This window comes from Coenobita brevimanus, chromosome 63 (assembly GCF_032717465.1).
Source record: "Coenobita brevimanus isolate Jiangsu-jjx chromosome 63, ASM3271746v2, whole genome shotgun sequence".
Lineage (NCBI taxonomy): Eukaryota > Metazoa > Arthropoda > Malacostraca > Decapoda > Coenobitidae > Coenobita > Coenobita brevimanus.
Genome location: NC_137016.1, coordinates 40,365,738 through 40,388,160, shown reverse-complemented (window position 1 = coordinate 40,388,160; position 22,423 = coordinate 40,365,738). Strand labels below are relative to the sequence as shown.

At 40.7% G+C, this 22,423-nt stretch overlaps 1 protein-coding gene across 1 annotated transcript; it reads right to left on the bottom strand.

Annotated features, from left to right (window-relative positions):
- Nucleotides 1–7,823: 7,823 nt before the first annotated feature.
- On the bottom strand, nucleotides 7,824–17,723 carry RpS12 (ribosomal protein S12). The gene is made up of 6 exons (XM_080275872.1): nucleotides 17,675–17,723; nucleotides 17,403–17,439; nucleotides 11,479–11,607; nucleotides 9,523–9,727; nucleotides 8,360–8,434; nucleotides 7,824–7,931 (listed from the first exon to the last, which is right to left on the bottom strand). The coding sequence occupies exons 2-5, from the start codon at nucleotides 17,417–17,419 to the stop codon at nucleotides 8,369–8,371; spliced, it is 417 nt and encodes a 138-aa protein (XP_080131998.1). The 5' UTR covers nucleotides 17,420–17,439; nucleotides 17,675–17,723; the 3' UTR covers nucleotides 7,824–7,931; nucleotides 8,360–8,368.
- Nucleotides 17,724–22,423: the final 4,700 nt, after the last annotated feature.

Sequence of the window (22,423 nt, the reverse complement as noted above, 5' to 3'; positions counted from 1 at the left end):
CATCCCATTCCTCCCCTCCCTCCTTCCCACCTATTCAGCATATAGTTCTGATTGGTTGGAAGGGATATACATCACAATTGGGGCGAAGCATGTTTTCCCGTTTTTCCGAGCCCCTCAAATGATCACATTTGGTATCTTGTGTAACCCTGAAAAAGGATCGATCGATCGATCCTGTTAGCACTTTAGGGGTTAAGATGAGAGTGACCTGCCTCACTCATCCCTGAGTGGCATTACGTGAGCAATAAACCCCAACCACCCCTTGGATATACACCTTCACAGGCTCAGTCTGCTTGGAGCACCTTAATTACCCACCAAACCACCGGGTGCCATAATTAGAGCTCCCACAAACTCCTGAAAGTTGCCAATGTTTCCCAGATCACTAAATAGTGTAGAGTCATTACCCACCCAGAGCTGGTTTACCTTCCTTTAAAAAAAAATTTCTATTGGGATTATTACTCATGCATAAAGCATTGTACCAGTATTATATTTCTCCGAGCTATTTTACTGATGCTCTCCACACAGTTTACTAAAAGCCATGAAAGCTTATTGTGTGTGTTTGCATTCAGCACATTTTTACCAAGTGTTATGAATCTCAGTTGTTGGAAAAATTTATCATAGTTTTCAAAGACCATACTCTTTCATTTGGCAAATCCTGACACGATTCTATCCATTATACACTTAATAATAGTAAGAATTGTACAGCCGAAATCTTACGGGGCCAAGATCAGTGGCCCAAATTTTTTAAAGGCGTGGTATTACTCTTGCTTTGAGGAAACGTCTCAGTTCTGCTAAAGTCTATTTTTCCACACATATTTTAGCTGCACAGTGGACCATGGCACTATATTTTCAGATTCATTGGCAGACTTCAAAAGGCACAGGTGTCAGGTGTGATGCATACACATCATCATCATCATCATCCTGGGCCCCTGGCAGCAGGCACACAAACTGTGACATTACCCAGAGAAAGTGCCTCCATATGAGCTCAGTGGGTTCATATGATCTTTGTTTAAATACCATACAGTAAGACCTCACTATAACGAGAAATTGGGCCCAAGCCATTCCGAAAAATGTGAAATTCCGATAAAAGCAATATCTGGACTTCCTCCTGCTAACTTGGCCTTTTACCGATATATCAGACATTAGTCTGGATCACATGAACGGTTTTTAAAATGTTTCAACTACCATTGTGGTACTGTACTGTGTTATAATTTCACTACATTAATCAAATGGTATATTTTAATATATATACAGTAATAATGCTGTACTGTACACCGACTAATATGTCTTTTATTTATCTTATTGTGGTGAACATAGCTGAAGTGGTCAAGCAGTCCAGAATGCTTCTGGCTTTATTGGACTTTTTCCGATACATAGGAATTTAGTCCAGTTGTTCCTCGATTCCAACACAAGCGAATTCCTGTCTATTGAAGTCCATTATATCAAGGTTTTACTGTATTTCCTTCATTTGTTATGCAAGATACAATTTCATTATACTCATTTATCATTTTTCCTTACAGATGTACATCCATCACCTAAAAACATGACAGTGATCAAAACTCAGGCAACATGTTAATAATCGCATGTAGACTGTTCCTAAGCTGAGATAGATGCAAATGACAACCTTCCATTTCTATCATATTTTTATAAAGAAGCCGTTTTTCCTCCAGTATTATACGTAGATTAATCGATACATATCCTATTTTCAGTAAAACAACATAAAAATTGTATAACAGAGGGTAATACAAGTTGATCCCACTTTAGCATTTTCCATTAAGTTATCTGGCGAGTGGTGGCATCTTTTTCCAGTTTGTGGACGCTCCAATTAGGTTGTATGGTTACCACCAAGCGTAGGAAATGGTTTCCTATGTACAGGAAACCATTTGGCTTGTCACTCAGTGTAGTCACCCACAGGCAGAAGGAAGAAAAACGAAGGAAAGACAGAAGAGGGAATGTAAAGTCACCCGTGGGCAGAAGAAAGAGGAAAGAATGAAAGAAAGACAGAAGAGGAAGGATGGAAGAAAGGAAAAGGCAGACACCCAAAGCAGCACTACATCGAGTGAGTGTATGGCGAGTGCCCCCACCTACCACTTATAAAATACAATAATGATACAATACAGTAATACAGTGCCGGATGGCTACCGTTTATGAGCTGGTTGATACACCTCAACATTGGATAATGCATGGAACTGCCGGTTCTGTACCATTTCAGCACCAGATGTTGCTTTAATAGTGCCAAGCCAGCAGTGCCTTACACTGCACTGGACCAGATATTGCGACGACAGATCACTGAGAGTTTACCGTGTGTAGGTATATGGATTGTGTTGTTCATTATCATCCAGACTTTCTTTCCCACCCTTGGGAAGGGTGAGGAGTAGCAACGTCCAGACAGCCCAAGTTAGCCCAATTCAATTCGCTGAATTGTAATACCAGACTATAGTTATACTGTACTTATCATAAGTGCTATGGCAAGGATGTGAAATTAGCTGCCAAAAGGCAAGATTATGAGCCAAGCTAGTACAAACAGTTTTCATTTTGAGTCCTTGAATATGCTCCTGTATTCAATTATTTTCAAGCATTTGCTTGAAATCCCACGTCAGGGGGAAACATCGATTATAATAAACTTTCAGATTTACTGGCTCAGGCTCCCTCCCCCCTAAAATAGTTCACTGTATCGAGGGTCTACTGTATAGTGATTGAGTTTGTTAGATGAATTTTGTGCAGAGTTTATAACTAGGGTTTAGCATCCCTTTTTAACCCTTTCGTACATGATGACGCGTTTGTCGTCATTAGGGTGTGGCTGCATCCATACACCTGATGCTTTTGTCGTCATTAAAGCATAAGAACTTTCGTCAGAGGAAAAGTTTTCAGCGATTGGTGTCATTTTTGGAGGAGTCATAGTTTCCCTGCTCCTCGTCAAAGTAATGAGTTGGCAACTATGGGTTCCGATACCAGCAAGAGAGCGGACAGGTTATTCAGTACCAAATGAGCTGTGAGTGGGGAAGGTACTGCACGATTGTCCCTTTAAATTTCCACTACTGTTTCTAATCAATTACGCTGCCTCTACCCTGCACCAGATGTGAGTATTCAGCTATAAAAAAACAGTGACAGTGAATCTTGTGAATATAATGTGCATATCTAGTGTACAAAGAATTGGTGAAATATGTGCAGTAGCTTAGAGGAAGGCAGGAAACCGACCTACAGTCACAACACAGCGTGGGTACACAGTGGTTTTTTGCATTTTTTCTTGAAAACTATGAGGCCTAGGATCAAAGTTGTGGGCTCAAATGAAAGCCAATGAAATTCTGCATAGGATGATAAAATAAAATCATAACAGTGGCGAGAAATGTTTTTTGCTCGAGCTCCCCGAATAAAAAATCTATTGTCTGTCGGAAATGGGTTTTACTTTTTCGCTTATTACTCGAACACCATACCTCGTATCAAACTGGAACCTCCGGCATTCAAAAGCTAATAAAATTCTCTTTCCAATGATGGTATAACATGTAGAGATTGATTAGTAAAAATTCGATTTATGATGTTGGGAAGCAAGATGTATGCTCCTGAATGTTTATTCACACGGCCCTGACATACAGTGCTCGGCAAAAGTATTGGGTGCCCGGCGTCCCCCCCCAACAAAATACACCTTTCTATCTATCTATCTATCTATCTATTGCCAGACGCCTCAATCCCGTTTGGGGTGGCCACAAACAAATCGCCTCCAAGTCGCCCTGTCCCCCGCCATTTCACTGCCCTGCTCCCAACTCACACCCCCCTCTCTCATATACCTCTCCACCCCATCCCTCCATCTCATCCTCGGCCTCCCCCTCCCTCTTCCCCCCTCCACCTCACTCACATACACTCTCTTCGTCAACTATGGAAAAAACATGTAAATAATGCATTATAATTACCTTTAATGCTTGGTAGGGTTTCCTTTGCACTTCTTCATGGACCTGAGACGTCGTGGAAGTGAAAGGGCCAGGTTCCTCAGGTGCTAGGGTGATATACTTGCCCAGGACTCATGAATGGCTGCTTCCAGCTTAGGCAGAGAGCTCACGTCCTTCCCTTGGAGATTCTTCTTTACGAGGTACCAGAGGTTTTCTATCAAGTTGATGTCTTAGCTATTGCCTGGCCAGTCTTTCACGAAAGAGACCTCGCAGTCACGAAGCCAGTTGGTGACAGATTTGGCTTTATGAGCAGGTGCACCGTCCTGCTAAAACACTCGTGCACCTGTGAGCTCGAATGACTCAGGTAAATGATCACAAAGCACCTCCAGGTAAATGTCCTGATTCACTCTGCAGTTCCTGGGAAGCACAACAAGCTTCCCCAACCCCTTACCAGAGAAACAACCCCATACCATAGTGAATCAGGGGGTTCAACTGTGCTCTCCACGTAACGGGGGTTAAGCAGGTCAATACCTCTGCGCCGGTACACGCACGCTCCTCGATTAGATAACAGTAAATGTTGCCTCATCAGACCACAACACTGACAACCATTGGTCCTCACCCCAGGTAAGGTACTTGTTAGCAAAAGCAAGCCTACGAAGTCCCTGGTTACGTGTATGGGGCTTTCTCACAGGCCTGTGGCTTGTGTAACCAAGTTCATAGACTCTTTGAGAAACAGTGCACACTGAAATCTCGCCAAACACTTCTGGGTTGCTCTCCTTAATTCTCCTTGCAGTCACATGAGGATTAGACTCCACTGCACGTTTGAGCACATTAACAGACCTCGGGGAAGTTTTCCTGGGCCTACAAGGCCATGGTTTCTTTGTAGGAACGTCACCACTATTTTCCACTAAGTAACGGGCACACCACCTCTGCACTATCGACCAAGCCACATCAACCAAATTACTAATTTCCTACGTGGGGTGGCCTGCCTCCTTTAGAGCAATGATCTGTGATATTATTTCACTAGACAATTCACGGGTAGGGGCCATTTAAAGTAGCGAAAGCCAAAACACTGCGGTTCACTAAGTAAAAAATGGCGCAACGAGAGGGAGGAGCGGCCGGGTTCCCCTCTCTCATGCAGCTAGCAGGCAACTGAGGCGCCAGCCAACCAGCGCGTAGTAAGGCCTCAGGCTGCCATGACGTCATGTTAGCGCCCAAAACTTCTGGCAAAATTTTTTCTCCCAAAAAAAGGGTGATTCTTTTTTCGACAAAAATTGCGTGCCTTGACATAGGCGCGCAATACTTTTGTCGAGCACTGTACGTATATATATATATATATATATATATTATATATATATATATATATATTTTTTGCTTATCGTGTAGAACAAACATCGACGAATAGGAATATGTGGATTTTGTGGCAAAATAAATATATTTAGGAGGTGAAAATAAGCTGAGAATACACATTTTTGGAGCGTGCGGCGGGAGGGGGGGAAGGGGAGAAAAGTTGGCGCACGTCCCAGAAAACTTATTAACTTATCCGAGTGCGAAAGAGTCAGATAGGCGAGTGTGAAGCTGTGACTGGAATGTTTTTTGACCTATCAGGTGAAGCCAGGAATTTGAGAGGCTTGAATGGTGAGTGAAAGGAAGCATTACTTACCCAGCAAGGAAAAGGGATTAATCCCCGAGCTAGACCTTATCAGATCATATAGCCCTGCTAGGGTTACAGGAAAGTGCTACCTCTCCCAGCACAGCAGCCACCGGGCAGGGTGCAAACTCGCAACCTCACGATTACAAGCCTGACACCCTACCACCGAGCTACCACGCTCCCCATCCCAGCAAGGAAACCTTTGATTAGCATCTTATTCAATCAAGTATTTTCTAAACCTCACCCCACTTTGGGATAGGAAATGAGGTTTGGATGATAACAATGACTAACCGTACTTTTTACATATTCAACTATTTCCTACCCCAAAATGGAACTGAACTTGTAATACTTCTAGTGCCAAATAAATTCTATGGACATATGAACAGCATATCCCATCTTTGTTTCATTTCCCAGCTAGGGATTGAACTACTGCATAGCAGACAAATCCTCTAACCACCTCCCTGTCTCTATTTACGCCCTTGCCACCTTTCCCTGACTTTTCCTTAATCCATCTACCTCTCTTATTTATTTTTACACGTATTATAAAAACAGCAACAAAAAAGCGTTGCACCATATGAAATGCTGATTCTGTAACTAAAATGAGTACCCACCAATCTCACCAAGAGAAAACTAATTATCAGCTAACCATCCACATAAGGAGTGTAGGAACCTGGGGCTAGGCAAGTTGGTCCTTACATTTAAGACGAAAGTGACCAGCCTCACTCATCCCAGAGTGGCATTACGTAAGCAATAAACCCCAACCACCCCATGGATATAAACTTAAACATGCTCAATCTGATTGGAGCACCTTAATTACTCACCAAACCACCAGGTGCCCTAATTTGGTTATATGGTTACCACCTAGCATAGTAAATGGTTTATTGGTATACAGGAAACCATTTGGCTTGTCACTCAGTGTAGAGCCACCTGTATGCATAGGGAAGAGAAAAGAATGGAGGCAAGAAAGACAGAAGAGGGAGTGTAAAGTCACCCATGGGCAGAAGAAAGAGGAATGAATGAATGAAGGAAAGACAGACAGAAGAGGAATGATGGAAGAGAGGAAAGGGCAGACACCCAAGGCAGCACTAAATCAAGTGAGTGGATGGTGAGCGTCCCCACATACCACCTAACCCATAAATAACAATAATCATCATCATCATCATCATCATGCGGACCTCCTTTCCCACCTCAGGGCAGGGTGAGGTGTAGCAACATCCACATAGCCCAAGTATGCCTAGTTCAATGGGCTGTGCATCCATTCACTCGTCATTCAAGCCCCCAGAATCCTGGCTCAATCTGATATGCCAAAAACTTTCACAACATTCTGTAGCTTCAAATAAATGTATCCGAGCCTAAATTATATTACTAGAATAAATAAATTGCATACAAGACACACCTAGGTTGAACTGGTTACAGTCTGTTTATGAGACATATAGCCTAGAAAGGTCTTACCAAAGCTGATCAATACTGTCTAGTATTATCAAGGACAAGTTCAGAAGATGCAGTCAGGCCAAAGGTTTTACCCCCCTGCCCCCCTCCCCCCCAAAAAAAATACTACTACTGTACTACTACCAGTACCCATCCTCTGCTCTTTCAATGTTTTGGCAGAAATACCTACAAAATAATCTGTGTTGGATAAAACATTTAAGTCATAGAAATACCATTTGGAACACAATACAGGAAAAAAAAAAAAAAAATGTTTTTGATGCAATGGACATATAGGAAAAATAGTTACCAGTAAACTTCTCCTGTAAAACTAAAATAAGCACGTATGTTAACTAATACCAGTAAATTATTATTTAAAAAAAAAAAAAAAAAAAAAAAAAAAAAAGGGATGAATGAAATAGAAAACTAAATCTACTCAACTACACATGAATTATGAACTTTGCATGCAAAATATGAACACTACAGTAATATATGTACGACAATAATAAATAACCAAGTACATTACTGAACTACATTTCAAATACGAATACTGCAAGTAATAAAAAAAATATATAAATAGCAATAAGTTTTTTAACTGTTATGGGATAGCTGCAGATAAAAAATGAAGCAATAAGAAACATACGACAAAATTAATATCATTCATCATTACGAGGAGCGAGGCCCCTCACCTCCCCCCCTCCTTCCAAAAGGCAGAGAAAGCATAAAATGAGGGAGTATTCAACAATATGCCCAGTGAATTGGACCACTCATTCACACACTATTCATGCACCTGGCACCTGGAATTCTTGTTTCACCTGACACTGGAAATCCAACTAAAAAGGTACTGTAATTAGTAAACAAAAATGTTAAACTTTATGCAATTTTTTTATTGATTTTTTTTTTTTAAATCTTAATGGCCCCAGCATCAAGCAGGACCACATGGCTGACTCAGGCTGGGCTGTGGGTTGCACATCCTGTAATTAGAAAAGATACATTTGTAGCACAAGTCTTTACCCTATGTGGCCTATTTTACAATGCTGCCTTTTTGCCATTCTTTCTTAGCTACAAAATCTGTACTAAATTAAAATTTTCCCCATTACACTGCAGACTATAAATATAATTTACCAGTTTCCCCCACTTTTCAGTAGAAGAACTATGGAAAAATGGTACTCTGGAAAAACTTGCAATATTATGAAACAACCCTGATTCCTGAGGACTAGCTCTGCTTAAGAATTATCAGACAATTCATTAAATACATGAAAACACGTCACCAACTTTTTATGCCACCTGATGAGCCTGGAGCCACAAAAACAAGAATATAAAGCTATCAAGGATGGACTGAATATGCAATATCACATTAATATTTAAGTCATAGTCTGCAGTTTGACATAAAACACATTACCTGAAATCTCTACTGCCCTTTGCTCTTGAAGTACTCATTGACCACATCATGAGCCTGGGTCTCCTTGCCATAGTACTGCAAATAATTAACTGAATTTAATTAACTGTATACCATACATAAATCAAACAATATAGTCACATTCACTACATATGTACAGTATTAATGTATCATCCCGTATTAGCTCAACCTGCACTGGACATTAGGAAAGAGGTCCTAAGGGAGCACATTGGGGCTGATCATTGCTCTCCTTCCCTTGCACAGTCCAAGCTGTCACCGAGCAACTGCAGCCAAACGAACTCCAGTCACTCTACAGCAAGACATGTATGTGCAGGAAGGATTTACCAGAACATTTATTCATTACTGTTCACAATGAGAATAGTTTTGCTATAAATAAATAAATATATATATATATATATATATATATATATATATATATATATATATAAAATCAACCTTATCATCCAGACCTCCTCCCACCCCAAGGTGGTGTAAACAGCGTTCAGAGCAAGACAAAAACCAGAAAGAATGAGATATTACCGTGCTACTAGTAATATGGGTAATAGACTTTCAAGGACACATGATTGTCTAATTCAACTACCTTCTCACAATATGACAAATCTAGTAACAGGGTACAATTCTTTCATTCATCATCTAATCCTACGCTGCCCTATGAGGAGCACCGGCATAGGAGCCCAGGGCAAGGCAAGTTGGTCCTAACATTGAAGATGATAGTAACCAGCCTCACTCATCCCTGAGTGAAATTACATCAGCAATAAACTCCAACCACCCATTGGATATAAACCTGCACCAGCTTAATCCGACTGGAGGGCCTTAATTATCCTATAAACCACCAGGTGCCATAATTTGGTTATATGGTTACCACCCAGCATGGTAAATGGTTTCCTGGTGTACAGGAAACCATTTGGCTTGTCACTCAGTGCAGTCACCTATAGAGAGACGGAAGAGAAAAGAATCAAGATAAGAAAGACAGAAGAGGAAGGAAGGGAGGAAAGGGCAGTCACCTGAGAGCAGCACTACATCAAGTGAGTGGATGGTGAGCATCCCCACCTATCACCAATTCAACCTATATTTAAAATAATTCTCCAATCAGTATTGAAAACTACTGCAACTACCACCCACCCTTCCACCCACACAATACTTACAGTGACCACGACACAAGAGCAGCCGACAACTTTACGTGCCTTGCCCTCACGATCAATCTTACACAGGCCAGCCCACTCGCCCAGCTTCTTATTGGAGTCCACCTTGAGGAGCTTGATCTGATGCTCCTGGCACAGAGCCTCCACCAGTTTGGAATAGCCTGGTTCATCACAGTTGTTGGCCAGCAAGCACAATAGAGCCTGACGTCTGACAAATAAAGACAATCCACTGAAATGTTTCCTGACAATACACCACTTATACATGACCCAGTAAGTACAATTTCACAATGAACTACTTCAAAATGTAATGACATTGACATATACAGTACTGAGGCAGCAAGTACGTTAACAGAAAACTAAGGCAAAATGCAATGACCATATAGCAACACAAAGCTGTTCTCCAGGAAATGCTGAGGGTTTCTCTTGCAAAGTACTCATGATGCATAAATTTACAGTTCAATACTCTATCCCAACCACTATAATAACTCTAGTAGTAAGGCATCACATTCTTGATGCTTGCTAATGCCAGATTATCTTGTTTTAGCAAAACCAAAACTACAAAAGTTACATACTGAACAGCAAACACACTCGAAGATTACAATTTTGAACTGCAACCCCCATTCTACAGTCACTACTCGTTTTACGTTGATTTGGTTTATGATAATTCACTACAACGGTAACAGAAAAGTTCCATCCCAAAATCCGATTTCCGATGAATTTCCAGCTATAACGATATTGCCCTCAGAAAATTCGTACGAAGCACCAGGCACACGCAAGGCGACAGTCGCTTGTCTCATGCAAGATGGTGGCCCCACCAAGCAGAGCATTGTTTTAGTTCAGTTGCGTTCCCGCCATCCCTTCAAAGCCCTGTCTTTTCCACTCATTCACGTGTCCCACCCCCTGCTATCGTCACCTCTCAGCCAAGCATTGTGCTACAGTAGGTCTATACATTGTGTAGCACCAGGCCAATTTTACGCAAGAGTGATTGTTGTGTTGTTGCAATGATTTACTGTACATGAGTAACGCAGCCTGTACTGGTGTGATAGTGTTTGTTTTGGTCTTGGAGACGACTTGGACCAACACAGGAAGTGATTAAGGTGGGTTGTCATTTTTATTTCAGTCTTGGGTAGGTGACTTTGGGAAGCTGAGTTGACGTAACCCCCATTTTATAACGTGTTTCAATCTCCCGATTTACAATAAAATCGGTATACAATGAGGTGTGACCTGACGTAACCCCATCATAAAACGAGTAGTGTCTGTACTTCCCTATAATAACTGAAAATCAAACAACACCCTCATCATACCCATCTCAAAAACTTAAATCTGCTAAAATACAAAGACCATTTACATTTAATAGTGCACAGAAGATCTGAGAAGGTAGAAAGCACCATTTGAAAATTTTATCTACCATGCATTAGTGTATCATCCCATATTAGCTCAACCTGCATTGGACATTAGGAAAGAGGTCCTATGGGAGCACATTGGGGTTGACCAATGCTCTCCTTCCCTTGCACAGTCCAAGCTGTCGTGGGGCAGCTGCAGCCAAACATGAACTCCAGTCACTCTACAGCAGGACATGTTTGTGCAGGAAGGAATATGTACTTCTATGAGAAATTTCTTTCTTATACATCTCCAGTATCTTGCTTTCCCCAAGAATACTCAATATCCTGATACCTTACCATACCTCCAATATCTTGCTTTCTCTTAGGATAGTCAAGACAAGTCACCTCCAAACTACTGTACTCTGTCCTCAGATAATTTTTGCACTACAGCATTTATGTCACTTTCCCTTCTCTAGACACATACATCTGCTATTCCATTCTCTTCTCTCAGAGGCTGATTTTGCACACTGGAGGACCGTTATAATTTCTATAAAAAAAACATTTAGAAAAGCTTGTTAATTTTTCCGTTACTGTACTTGAAATCAACCATGCAGGAGGGTAATGAAACTACACTCACTTATCCAGTGCCTTAACAGCCTCATGAAGGCCCCGAGCAAGGCCGTCGGCCATGAGAGCCTGCTTGAGCACTTCCTGGACCGCGGTGTTCAGGTCCATGGGGCCACCGGCCACTGGAACGTTAACGTCTCTGAAATAAAAATACATTAACCATTAAACGCTAGTCTTCTCTCAACCACATACTTAAATAATCAACAAAGCAGCAAACAGTAGTAGAATTGTACAAAAGATTAAGTTCTACTCAGCTACTGGGTTTAAGATAAATTATTAGCAGCCACACCAATACTGCTTATAAATTTATAATTGTCCTAAAATTTCCTCAAAACCTTCAAGATCAGAGGGTAAAAAAAAAAATTACGATAAATTCCCGCTTGAAACTCAGATGTGTTTCTGTAGGAAAGACAAGGGGAAACAGGAGCAAAGTATGGTATTAATTCTTAGTCCTTTTCTTTCCGTAAAACAGTTATGATGGGGGGGGGGGCAACGAAAGGAGTGCAAAAACCTTCCATGCATACCGTATATCATTCTTCCTGCAAATAAATTCAGTGTAAGGGAGAGAACTAATAGCTTAATCTGTTGGTAAATCTCATCCCAGGTTCCTCGCTTTTTGTAAGGGGTGGGAGAAGGGGGAATTCTTTTAGTTAACCTCAACATTCCGAAACTGCATTTCATACAACATTCTTGCAATCACTGAATTATTCTATTCAGCTTAGAGGAAACTTGCAGTGATGACATTTATAGAGGATATATCCAACTCCTCCAACTCAAAAACTCTCCTAAGGTGAATGAATATGCTTATAATGAACATGAATAAAACTAGGAAAGCATGTCATTAAACTAAAGGAGCTAATGGTAGATGTAATCCAGAAAAAAAAAAGGTGGGGGAAAAGGGGGAGGGCACCATCATACAACTGTCCCAAAAGGGGTGCGACAATATACCGAATTGGTGGTCATTTACCGAATCAACACTTTTAATTGGAAAATAATATAATTTTTATCACCATATAGGTTCATACATACTTAATTATCTGTTAACTGGTAAAAATTTTGTATTTAAACTTAATAAAAAAAAAATCTGGATTCAGGGCAAAAACTTGCAAAAGTTAGAGGAAATGTTTTGCCTTTAACTCAAACAACTCACCCTGATAGATTTTCTATAAATACTGATTTACAATGCAAATACATTTATTTGCACTGTAAATCAATATTGATGCAAAATAAGTCTGTCATGGCATGTTGGCAATTTGAACACAAAATATAAGCAAACTTTAGCATGTTCTTGCTTTGAATTCTAATTTTTTATTAATAGTCCTTGGGGGAAGCAGCCTAGGTATATAGATAGATGGATAGTTAAAATATGCACCATTATTATTTTTTTCTTGTTTGTCTTTTTAGTTAGTTGTTTTCCGGGGAGGAGCACTAACCCTCCACACTAACGCGTTGTGGTGTGGATGTGGATGTGATAGGAAGCGTTATGAGGAACATACTGAGGTGGTTTGGCCATGTGGAGAGGATGGAGGGTGAAAGACTGATGAAGAGAGTGTATGTGAGTGAGGTGGAGGGGGGAAGAGGGAGGTGGAGGCCGAGGATGAGATGGAGGGATGGTGTGGAGAGGTATATGAGAGAGGGGAGTGTGAGTTGGGAGCAGGGCAGTGAAATGGCGGGGTACAGGGCGACGTGGAGGCGTTTTGTTTGTGGCCACCCCAAACGGGATTGAGGCGTCTGGCAATAGATAGATAGACAGATTTTTTGTTTTTTTAAAGATTTCATATAATCGGGTGTATGAACCTATAAGGTGAAAAAATTATATCTTCCAATTAAAAGTGCCGATTTGGTGCTGACTCGGTATTTCATAGCATGCCACAAAAGCATAGTTACCCTATAACACACAGTAAGACAGAAGTTGCTTGACATGAATATAATTACGTATGATGCTTGAACTCTGATACTGGTGACAACATAATGAATAGGATGACTGCAGCAAAATAATCAGATGAACAAATCACCTGTTCTTCGTGCACATACAACTGGGGATGTGGTATCAAATGCGGAAATTAAAAGTACAATCATTCATTACAGTATAATCTCATTATAAGCCACTGACCTGGTTAATAATATCAGCTTTTCCATGTAACCATTAATTTAAATTTGCAGAAACAGGAAAATTGGTATTAAACATCACAATGGAACTTAGCTGCCATTTTTCCTGTAATTTGCAGTGGACTTTCTAGCAAAAATATAAAAAATAAAAATAACTTGCTTTATTAACGTACCGTACTGTGTCATCCCATATTAGCTCAACCTGCACTGGACATTAAGAAAGAGGTCCTAAGGGAGCACATTGGGGTTGATCATTGCTCTCCTTCCTTTGCACAGTCCAAGCTGTCACCGAGCAACTGCAGCCAAACGAACTCCAGTCACTCTACAGCAGGGCATGTTTGTGCAGGAAGGAATATCTGTCTGACCTAATATACCTTACCCTCATCGGAAATTACCATGTCGTGAGAATGTAGGAGTCCCCCTATACATATATCTGACAATCATTTATCAATGTGACAGCTTTAAGAAGTTATGAAAATGTATAGGCTAATAATTTCAAAACTCAGACTGTCAAATGGCTGTCCACAATATAAAACTCAGGTCAATTTACCCTACTATCAAACCTACCCTAATCCACCTGTTGGTTCCAGGAGGTAAAGAAAGTAAGGCAGTGTGAAAGGGGAAATAGTAGGGGAGTGAAAGATAGGAATAATAGATTGTTGGTGGAGAAGAGAGAGAAATTGAGGAGATGGAAGGAGCACTTTGAGGATTTGTTGAATGTAGAGAGTGAGAGCAGTGTGAGTATAAGTGGTTGGGGAATGGCTGGGAGAAGAAGAGATGAGAGGAGGGAGGAAGAGATCAGTAGGTCGGAAGTAGTGGAAGCGATGAAGAAGATTTAGCTGGGAAAGGCCCCAGGAATTGATGGAGTGTGTGGTGAAATGCTTAGGTATGGGGGTGAGATTGTTGTGGAGTGGATATGGAAGTTGTGTAGATTGGCTTGGGAAGAGGGAAGGGTTCCAGAGGACTGGAAATCAGGTATAATTGTTCCTCTGTACAAAGGAAAAGGGGACAGAGAAGTATGTGGTAACCATAGGGGTATTTGCCTTCTTAGTGTGACTGGTAAAATATATGGTAGAATACTCATTGATAGGGTTAGGCATATGACAGAGGAGCTAGTTGGAGAAGAACAAGGGGGATTTAGGAAGGGAAAAGGGTGTGTAGATCAGATATTTGTTCTAAGATGTTTAGTGGAGAAGTATCTAGAGAAGGGAAGGAAAGTGTACGCTGCCTTCATGGACTTGGAGAAAGCTTATGACAGAATAGATAGGAAAGGTATTAAGAATATATGGAGTGGAGGGGAAATTGTTGAGTGCTGTGAAGAGTATGTACGAGGGAGCTAGGGCTACGGTGCGAGTGGATGGTGAGCTGAGTGAGTTCTTTGATCTCAATGTGGGACTGAAACAGGGGTGTGTAATGTCTCCATGGCTGTTTAATATATATATGGATGGGGTCGTAAAGGAGGTACAAGGTAGGGCAGTGGATGTGGGGGTGGCCCCAAATGAATGAGGGTGAGATTTGGAAGCTTCCGGTGTTGCTGTTTGCTGATGATACAGTATTGTTGAGTGGAATGGGAGTTACAAGGTTTGGTGAATGAATTTGGGACAGTGTGTAGGAGGAGGAAGCTGAAAGTTAATGTAAACAAAAGTAAAGTTATGGTGTTTGAGAGGAATGAAGTCACAGAGTGTGCAGTGAGGTTGGATGGTGAGGATATGGAGAATGTGAGTGCATTCAAGTACTTGGGTAGTGTGATGAGTAAGGATGGAACTTTGGGGGATGAAGTACGTGAAAGGGTACAGCAGGGAAGGAAGGTTGTTGGCACACTGAAAGCAGTGATGAGAAATAGGGAGGTGAGTATGGAAGTTAAGAAGTCACTGCATGATAGTATTGTGATCCCTACCCTGACGTATGGAAGCGAGGCGTGGACCTTGCAAGAGGGGAACAAGTCAAGAGTGAGAGCAGTGGAAATGAGTTACTTGAGAGGAGCATGTGGAGTGACATGGAGGGACAGGTTGACAAATGAAGAAGTGAAGGAACGTTGTGGGGTAGATGTGGATGTGGTTGAAAAGATTAGGAGAAATACACTGAGGTGGTTTGGACATGTGGAGAGGATGGAGAATGAAAGACTGACTAAGAGGGTGTATGTACGTGAGGTGGAGGGAGGGATAGGGAGGGGTAGACCGAGGATGAGGTGGAGGGATGGAGTTGAGAGGTATATGAGGGAGGGGGGGGTGAGTTGGGGGGAGGGGAGTCAAATGGTGGGTGACAGAGTGACTTGGAGGCGTTTTGTCTGCAGCCACCCTTTGCGGGATTAGGGCGTCGGGCTATAGATAGATAGATAGATTAATCCTTATGGGGATATAGAACCACCTCTTGAAAAGGACAAAATCTTTTACCTACCGTTGAATTGATTCAGTTAATCTGTAATGGTGTAGAGTATTTCAAGTAGGAACAGGATCTATCAAATAAACAAGGAAAATGGATTACATAAGGGACAGGTTAGGTTAGGAAAAGTTTGGTTAAGTTAGCACAAAACTGGTTAGGTTAAAATAAGACAGTTTAGATAATCAGGCAGAGATAAGGGTAATGATCTTCAAAAAGGGCATTTTAAGATGACATATGTCTTCGTGCATCACAAAATGGTGTCAATTTGTAAATATCACTTTTAAAATGCCTTTCACCTCTTTTAAAAGAGGATTACCACAAAACTGTGATGTTGCCACAATGCAATGAAGGAGGTCCGGTCCCTCAATACCTTAAACAGTATGTTTACCAGTATCTTATTTTCCTTGTTTATCAATGGATCCTCCTCATACTTGAAAACGTACTTCCAAACACCTTCGCTATCTTTCATTCTAAAGGTTGGGAAAATTTTTTGGTAAAACTACAGAGCTCCCATGCATAAAATTTACAACTGTACATCTGTCTCAAAAACCTGTAATGTAATTTTCATTGTGATAAGTTTTAATAAGTTGCAGAAATGCACAATCTTGAAGAAATCAACCGTAAAATCAAGTTTTACAAGCAAACCATGGCTCTCCTTTGAATTTCTTTTTTTCTTGGAAGGAATAGTTTGCGGGCTCCTGGCATTAGTTCCTTCTTCCTTACGTAAAAAAAAAAAAAAAAAAAAAAAAAGCGGCCTTTTGCCATGGCAGACTTTTAGGCTGATTTGGCTCCCAAATTTTTCTTCACTAATTGCCCATTCCTACTAATCTAATTCAACCAAACCTAACTTAATTTAACCTAACCAAACCTGAACTATTTGGGGACAAGTGAGTTTGGGTCTGAACTGACTCACCACCCTCTGCAGGACATCCACTGCCAATGTCAATAAACCAAACTTGATGCTCTTGAGTAACACTTTGACAGACTGGGTGTCAGGAAAGAATTAAGCAATCTTCAGTCACAAATATTTCTGCAGAATCTGGGTGTCATAAATGTGCTGATAATTATGAAAGATGATCCCTGCCAATTTTTACCATTTGTTTATGGGAGCTCTCCTGCAGTTTGTCCAAATTTTTTGTATGTGTATTAGGGGTGGTCCATCTTGAGGTATGCCCTCATTCAGCTTGGTTTCTGTAATACAAGTTCCAAAAAATAACGAAAAATCGGAGGCAACCAAAACTATATAAAGATTTTCCTCTTACAAAGACCAGAATGTAAACAGGTAACAAGTCACAGGCTGTAATACCTCTTCTATAAATTCTCCAAGGTACAGTACGGGTACCCTAAATATGAATTAAAGCTTGTTTCCACATACGTCAACTCACAAAGTGCATAACCATTTCCCTAACTTATACAAGTAAACCAAACTAATTTGATACTCACCCTTCCACATCAGACATGATGAACTAGGGACGTCCTCCTGAAAAAGAACATTATATTAGAAACTTCACACCACTCCAAACATGCCACCTTCTTCCTATCAACAGCACCCAACAGCTAAGTTTTAGCCGTTCATTTCCAGCAAAGCTGACGAATATGCAGTATATCAAAGCTCTACAATCTACAACAGCACTTTGTTTCTTGGCTGGTTGATACTAAAACTTAGTAAACAACCACAGATGGCAGATGGTCAATGATAAAGATAGAATACTCACGATCGTTAACGTTCAGCCCTCAGTGTAAACAAGAGTGAGGCCGAGAAATCCGTCGCAGGTAGCGTTTCAAAATCCGCTCGAAAGTAGCGTATTGTGCTACACATAGCACTTTTGAAAGTATTCATTTTCCTTTGAGTTGATATAAAGTTTATTGTAAGCCAAGAAACCATTTACTACGTTGGATGGTAATCATATAAACTATATGAATGCCTGGATGTCTGCTGAGTTAAGGCACTCCAAAAAGGATGTGGCTCAGTGGGTTTACACATGAGGAATGATAAAAAGTACGCAGACATTTTTTTACTAGCTTTCATTCAGATGAAACGTTTGGAGGATATCAAGGGGCAGGTCCATGCAGAGAACTAGTTTAGGGCAGATGATAAGAGAGAGAGGAAAAAGGCAAACTGAGTCCAAGCCAATGGGGCATGTAAAGCACTAAGGAGCAAGAGGGCCTCCTGCATGTGCATGTTGCGGAAGGAGGGGCATCTCATAGGTGAAAGCAAGGTATACTGTATATACATAGAAGGATGACTGAAGTGATAAGGAATTCTGGTTAGGAGGGTAGGCACGCGTATGAGGAAGGCATAATTTTAAGAAGTAAAAGATAAGCAGATAGATTTTAAAGAGTCACTTTGCATTAGTTTAGTATATATTTAAATGTGTGTGTGTGTCTGTGTGTGTGTGTGTGTGTGTGTGTGCTATACAAATTAAAAGGGAACAATCTTCTCCAAAGGGTCTGAAGGGGTAACTTTTTATGAAGACATTAATTATGTCTTTTAAAGTTATTGAGTGTCCCTGATGACCAAAAGTAAAATTAATCAGAACAAGGTGGAGCTTGGTGGCTAATTACTGTAGAGTTTTTAACTTCCTCCTGTAACCATATGTCAGTATTACAACTTATCATTCTATCAACATTATGGAACTTGGTGTATAGTTTTAACTTCCTTCTGTAACCATGTCAGTATTCATTCATTCATTGCCAGATGCCATGTATCCCAAATGGGGTGGCCAAGGGCTTAGAGTTAATTGTTTTACAGGGAGGGGCACTAATCCTCCACCAACCCCACTTGACACGTAGGGATTACAACTTAGAAATCACTCTGTCATTATGGAGCTTGGTGTATAGGTGGGCAGGGTGGTGGGCAGATGACTTGGGTGGGGGGGGAAGGGGAATGAGGTGAGTGGGCAAGGGGGGTGTGGTGGGTGTGTAGGGGTGGGTGGCTGGGTGTGGTAAAGCAGGGTTGGGTGGCTGGGTGTGGTAAGGCAGGGTTGGGTGGCTGGGTGTGGTAAGGCAGGGTTGGGTGGCTGGGTGTGGTAAGGCAGGGTTGGGTGGCTAGGTGTGGTAGGGCAGAGTTAGGTGGGTGAGTGTGGTGGGGGAGCATTGGGTAAGCCTAGTAGGCATGGGAATGAGGTGGATAGGTGGGAGTAGTGGGGCTGGATGGATGGGTGGGTGATCGAGTGAGTGGGTAGGGGAAATGGGAGAATGGGTAGTAGGCATAGGTCCATGAAGAATATGTCTCAGGGGAAGTGAGCTCAAGGGGGAAAATTGGTCCAGTAGGTAAAATGGGACCCTGGGGGTTGTCTCCCAAGGGGGGGGTGGCCCCCCAGGGTACTGGACAATGCCAGGAACCCTGCTAGTCATTCGTAAAACTATGCTGCAAAGAGAATGGATGTAAAGAAAAGTATGGCAGTAGATGGTAATTTTATTAATGTGTGGGTGAAGGCTGGGCCAATACAAATTCAAGTCCCAATGTGAACAGGGATACTTCATCAATTCCCTGTCATCACCACTGTAGCTGCCCTCTGCCACTTCATATAATTATATTTGACCCCAGTGACTATGTTCTAAGCAGTGGGATGGACTTTGGGTGGTTATGAGCATGGAAAAAAAATATATATTAGTTGCACAAGTCCACACTAATTTTTCCAGTTGCAGATAGCATGCCTTTGGGGAACTTTGAACAGAGAACTTTCTAGCATGGCTGGGCATCAGCTGTTCCTTTTTCTTTTTTCTTTTATTTTTTTTTTATCATAGAGATGATGTGGTATTTCTTTTAACATAAAATGTCCCCATGATATTCTTTGTGTGCTTCAGCATGCATGAATGCAGTTTCTCAGTTATATCTTTTCCAAAACCTTATTCTTAAGCGTCATTACAGGATCCTGTTATGAAAAGCTGATGCTTCTCTTTTAATGTTGTACATGTATAGCAGGATATTCAACTGGAAACATACTAACCATAATTATAATTACACTTAATTTCACAGCTTCTTACATATAAGCTTAAAACAAAGTTTATCGTTGATCTACTCACATTTTCAGTACGGTACCTGTGTATACTGCTTCTGTGTTGTACTATTTAATTGCTATCTATGACCAAATTCAGAGTTTGTGGTGAAATACTTCACTTCCTCCAATACTCAAATAAATAAAAAAATAAATAAATAAAACTTCCTAAAACCACTAAGTTCAGTGAATAATCAACATAATACCAGGCATTGCATCCAGTACTGAACTGTGCTGACTACACTTCATGTAGAGCCGGAATGACACAGTACTTGTCACCATTAGTGCAGCTAACATGACCCATGAAACACATACAATATTACACTACAGACAAACCTACAAAGTTAGTTTAAACACTTGATTACACTGAGTATATTACTGTACTGCATTCTGAAGAGCAGAGCACAATAATAAAAATCATACTTACATTATAATGAGTCTTGTGTCATTTGCAATGACTTTACCAGTACACAAACTGAATAACTCTAAGAATAAATGGCTCAGATTTAACTTAATAATACAATTTATAAATAACTGGAGTGTGCAGGACAGTTTCCACAGCTAAACTAAGGAAGATGTCTGGCTGCCATAGATCAACAGACACCTTTGGCCAGACACTTGGAGACATCATACAGACTCACTTATATTTATCAAGACAATAACAGAAGAAAGGAAGGGGAAAGGAAAACAAATACAGATATTATTGTCTTCATCTTCCCCAAAACTTAAAAACAGAGCTACTAGGTGAAAGGTCCAGAAGAAATGCTGCCTTTCAAACCAAAGTGAAAAAGAATGACAGGAACAGTCCAAGAAAAAGAACAGTAAGTAATATCTAAATAAATAAAAGTCTTTGGTCATGTTCATTCTGCTTCCAGAAGTACCACAGTATATGTTTTTTGGATAAATACCAATGAAACCTATATAATTAATACAGTTTACAAAATTCATGATACTGTTAGTGGCTGTGATGCCATTTACAGTTTCCATACAACATTCAAGCCATTTCATAAAAGAATAAAGATCACATACAGATAATAGGCAAACAGATTTTGCCGTACACTTTAAACAGTCAATGAATATTTGTAGACTTTTGTGCATGAGTAGGAAGAGCAAAGAGAGATAAATGCTATATGTAGATAAGTATGAATAAAACTTCACATATAAAGCTGGGCCTTCATTTCAGGTGCCATTTTAGTATACTTTATGGTACAGTACAAAATACAGTTCTTTGAAATACTGTAATTTGTAGTATTAGGCAATTGGAAAACTCTATACAGTACAAACAGTGTGCCATGTTACTTTTTAAAAAATATATAATTTGTACCTACAAATTCATTCCAAAATAATTATTTTTCATGTTTATAGCTACCAGTTACCAAAGAACAATATTAGCACCAACACTTTCCAAAGCCTGCAATACTGTCACTGAGCACATAACAATCTAGTGAAAGTAATCTAGTCCAACCACTGAATATATCAAATTCCTATCAATACATTTACTATATCATGTACTGTAGTCCACAGTACATATCAATCATTATAGTTCATTTCAGCGATGTAGCTATGGGGGATCTGGGGGGGGGGGGAGCATATGCCTCCCAATCAGATACATTGTGCAGCAGTGGGCCCCCCAGAATAGGGCCTGGTCTCACCTTCCACCTTCCCTCCCCCCCTCACACCCCAATCTGCAGATACCTGGATACATCACTGTTTCATCCACATTAATTTGGCAAATATTTTTGTCCATTGCAGCTTATATCCTGTACCTCAGTGACAGAAACAGACAATACTGAGGCTCTGCATCTTTTCCATAGCACATCTTTATGAGCTAGCACTACACAGTATTCCAGTCTTAATATTTGTTACATCTCTGTCTTCAAGACAGGAAGATGGCAATTTTAGGCCAAGTTAAAGTGGATTGAGCATACCACTGCAGTATTTCACCACCAAAGTTATACACGAAAGCTGCTCTAATAATATCTTCACATAATTTATGTGAATTTGCCATCTTAGGCATTGGCAGCAAGGTAAATATAAACAAATTACACATCTCCAAGCAACCAACCCCTTGAACTGATAAGCTTACGAACTCTCTGCATCATCTTTCCACATATCCATCACCTCACCCATTTGCCTTCCCATGCACCTACTTACACTCCCTCACACCCACCTCTTTTACAACTAGGCCACATAGTTCGTAATACATCTACCTGCCTTACCATACACTTACCTTCCTATTTAGCCACCTACACTCACCAACTCAGCCATATACCCATGTAACTTCCCATTTAGCTATCTAGGCTTTCTCATGCTTACTTCCTTACTTACAACACACCCACCTCCTCAGTCACATGCCCACTCACTTTCTCCACACAGCTACCTCCCAATTTACCCGACTACACTCACCTTCCGTCTTAAGCATCCACTAATTTCCCATTTACCCATTTACCTCCCTCCCCCCCT

Coding starts and splice junctions, on each gene's coding strand:
- RpS12 (XM_080275872.1), bottom strand. Junction 9,728..11,478: donor GCTGTTAAGGCACTGGATAA/GTGAGTGTAGTT, acceptor TTTATTTGTCAG/ACGTCAGGCTCTATTGTGCT. Junction 8,435..9,522: donor GCTCTTGTGTCGTGGTCACT/GTAAGTATTGTG, acceptor AATTATTTGCAG/TACTATGGCAAGGAGACCCA.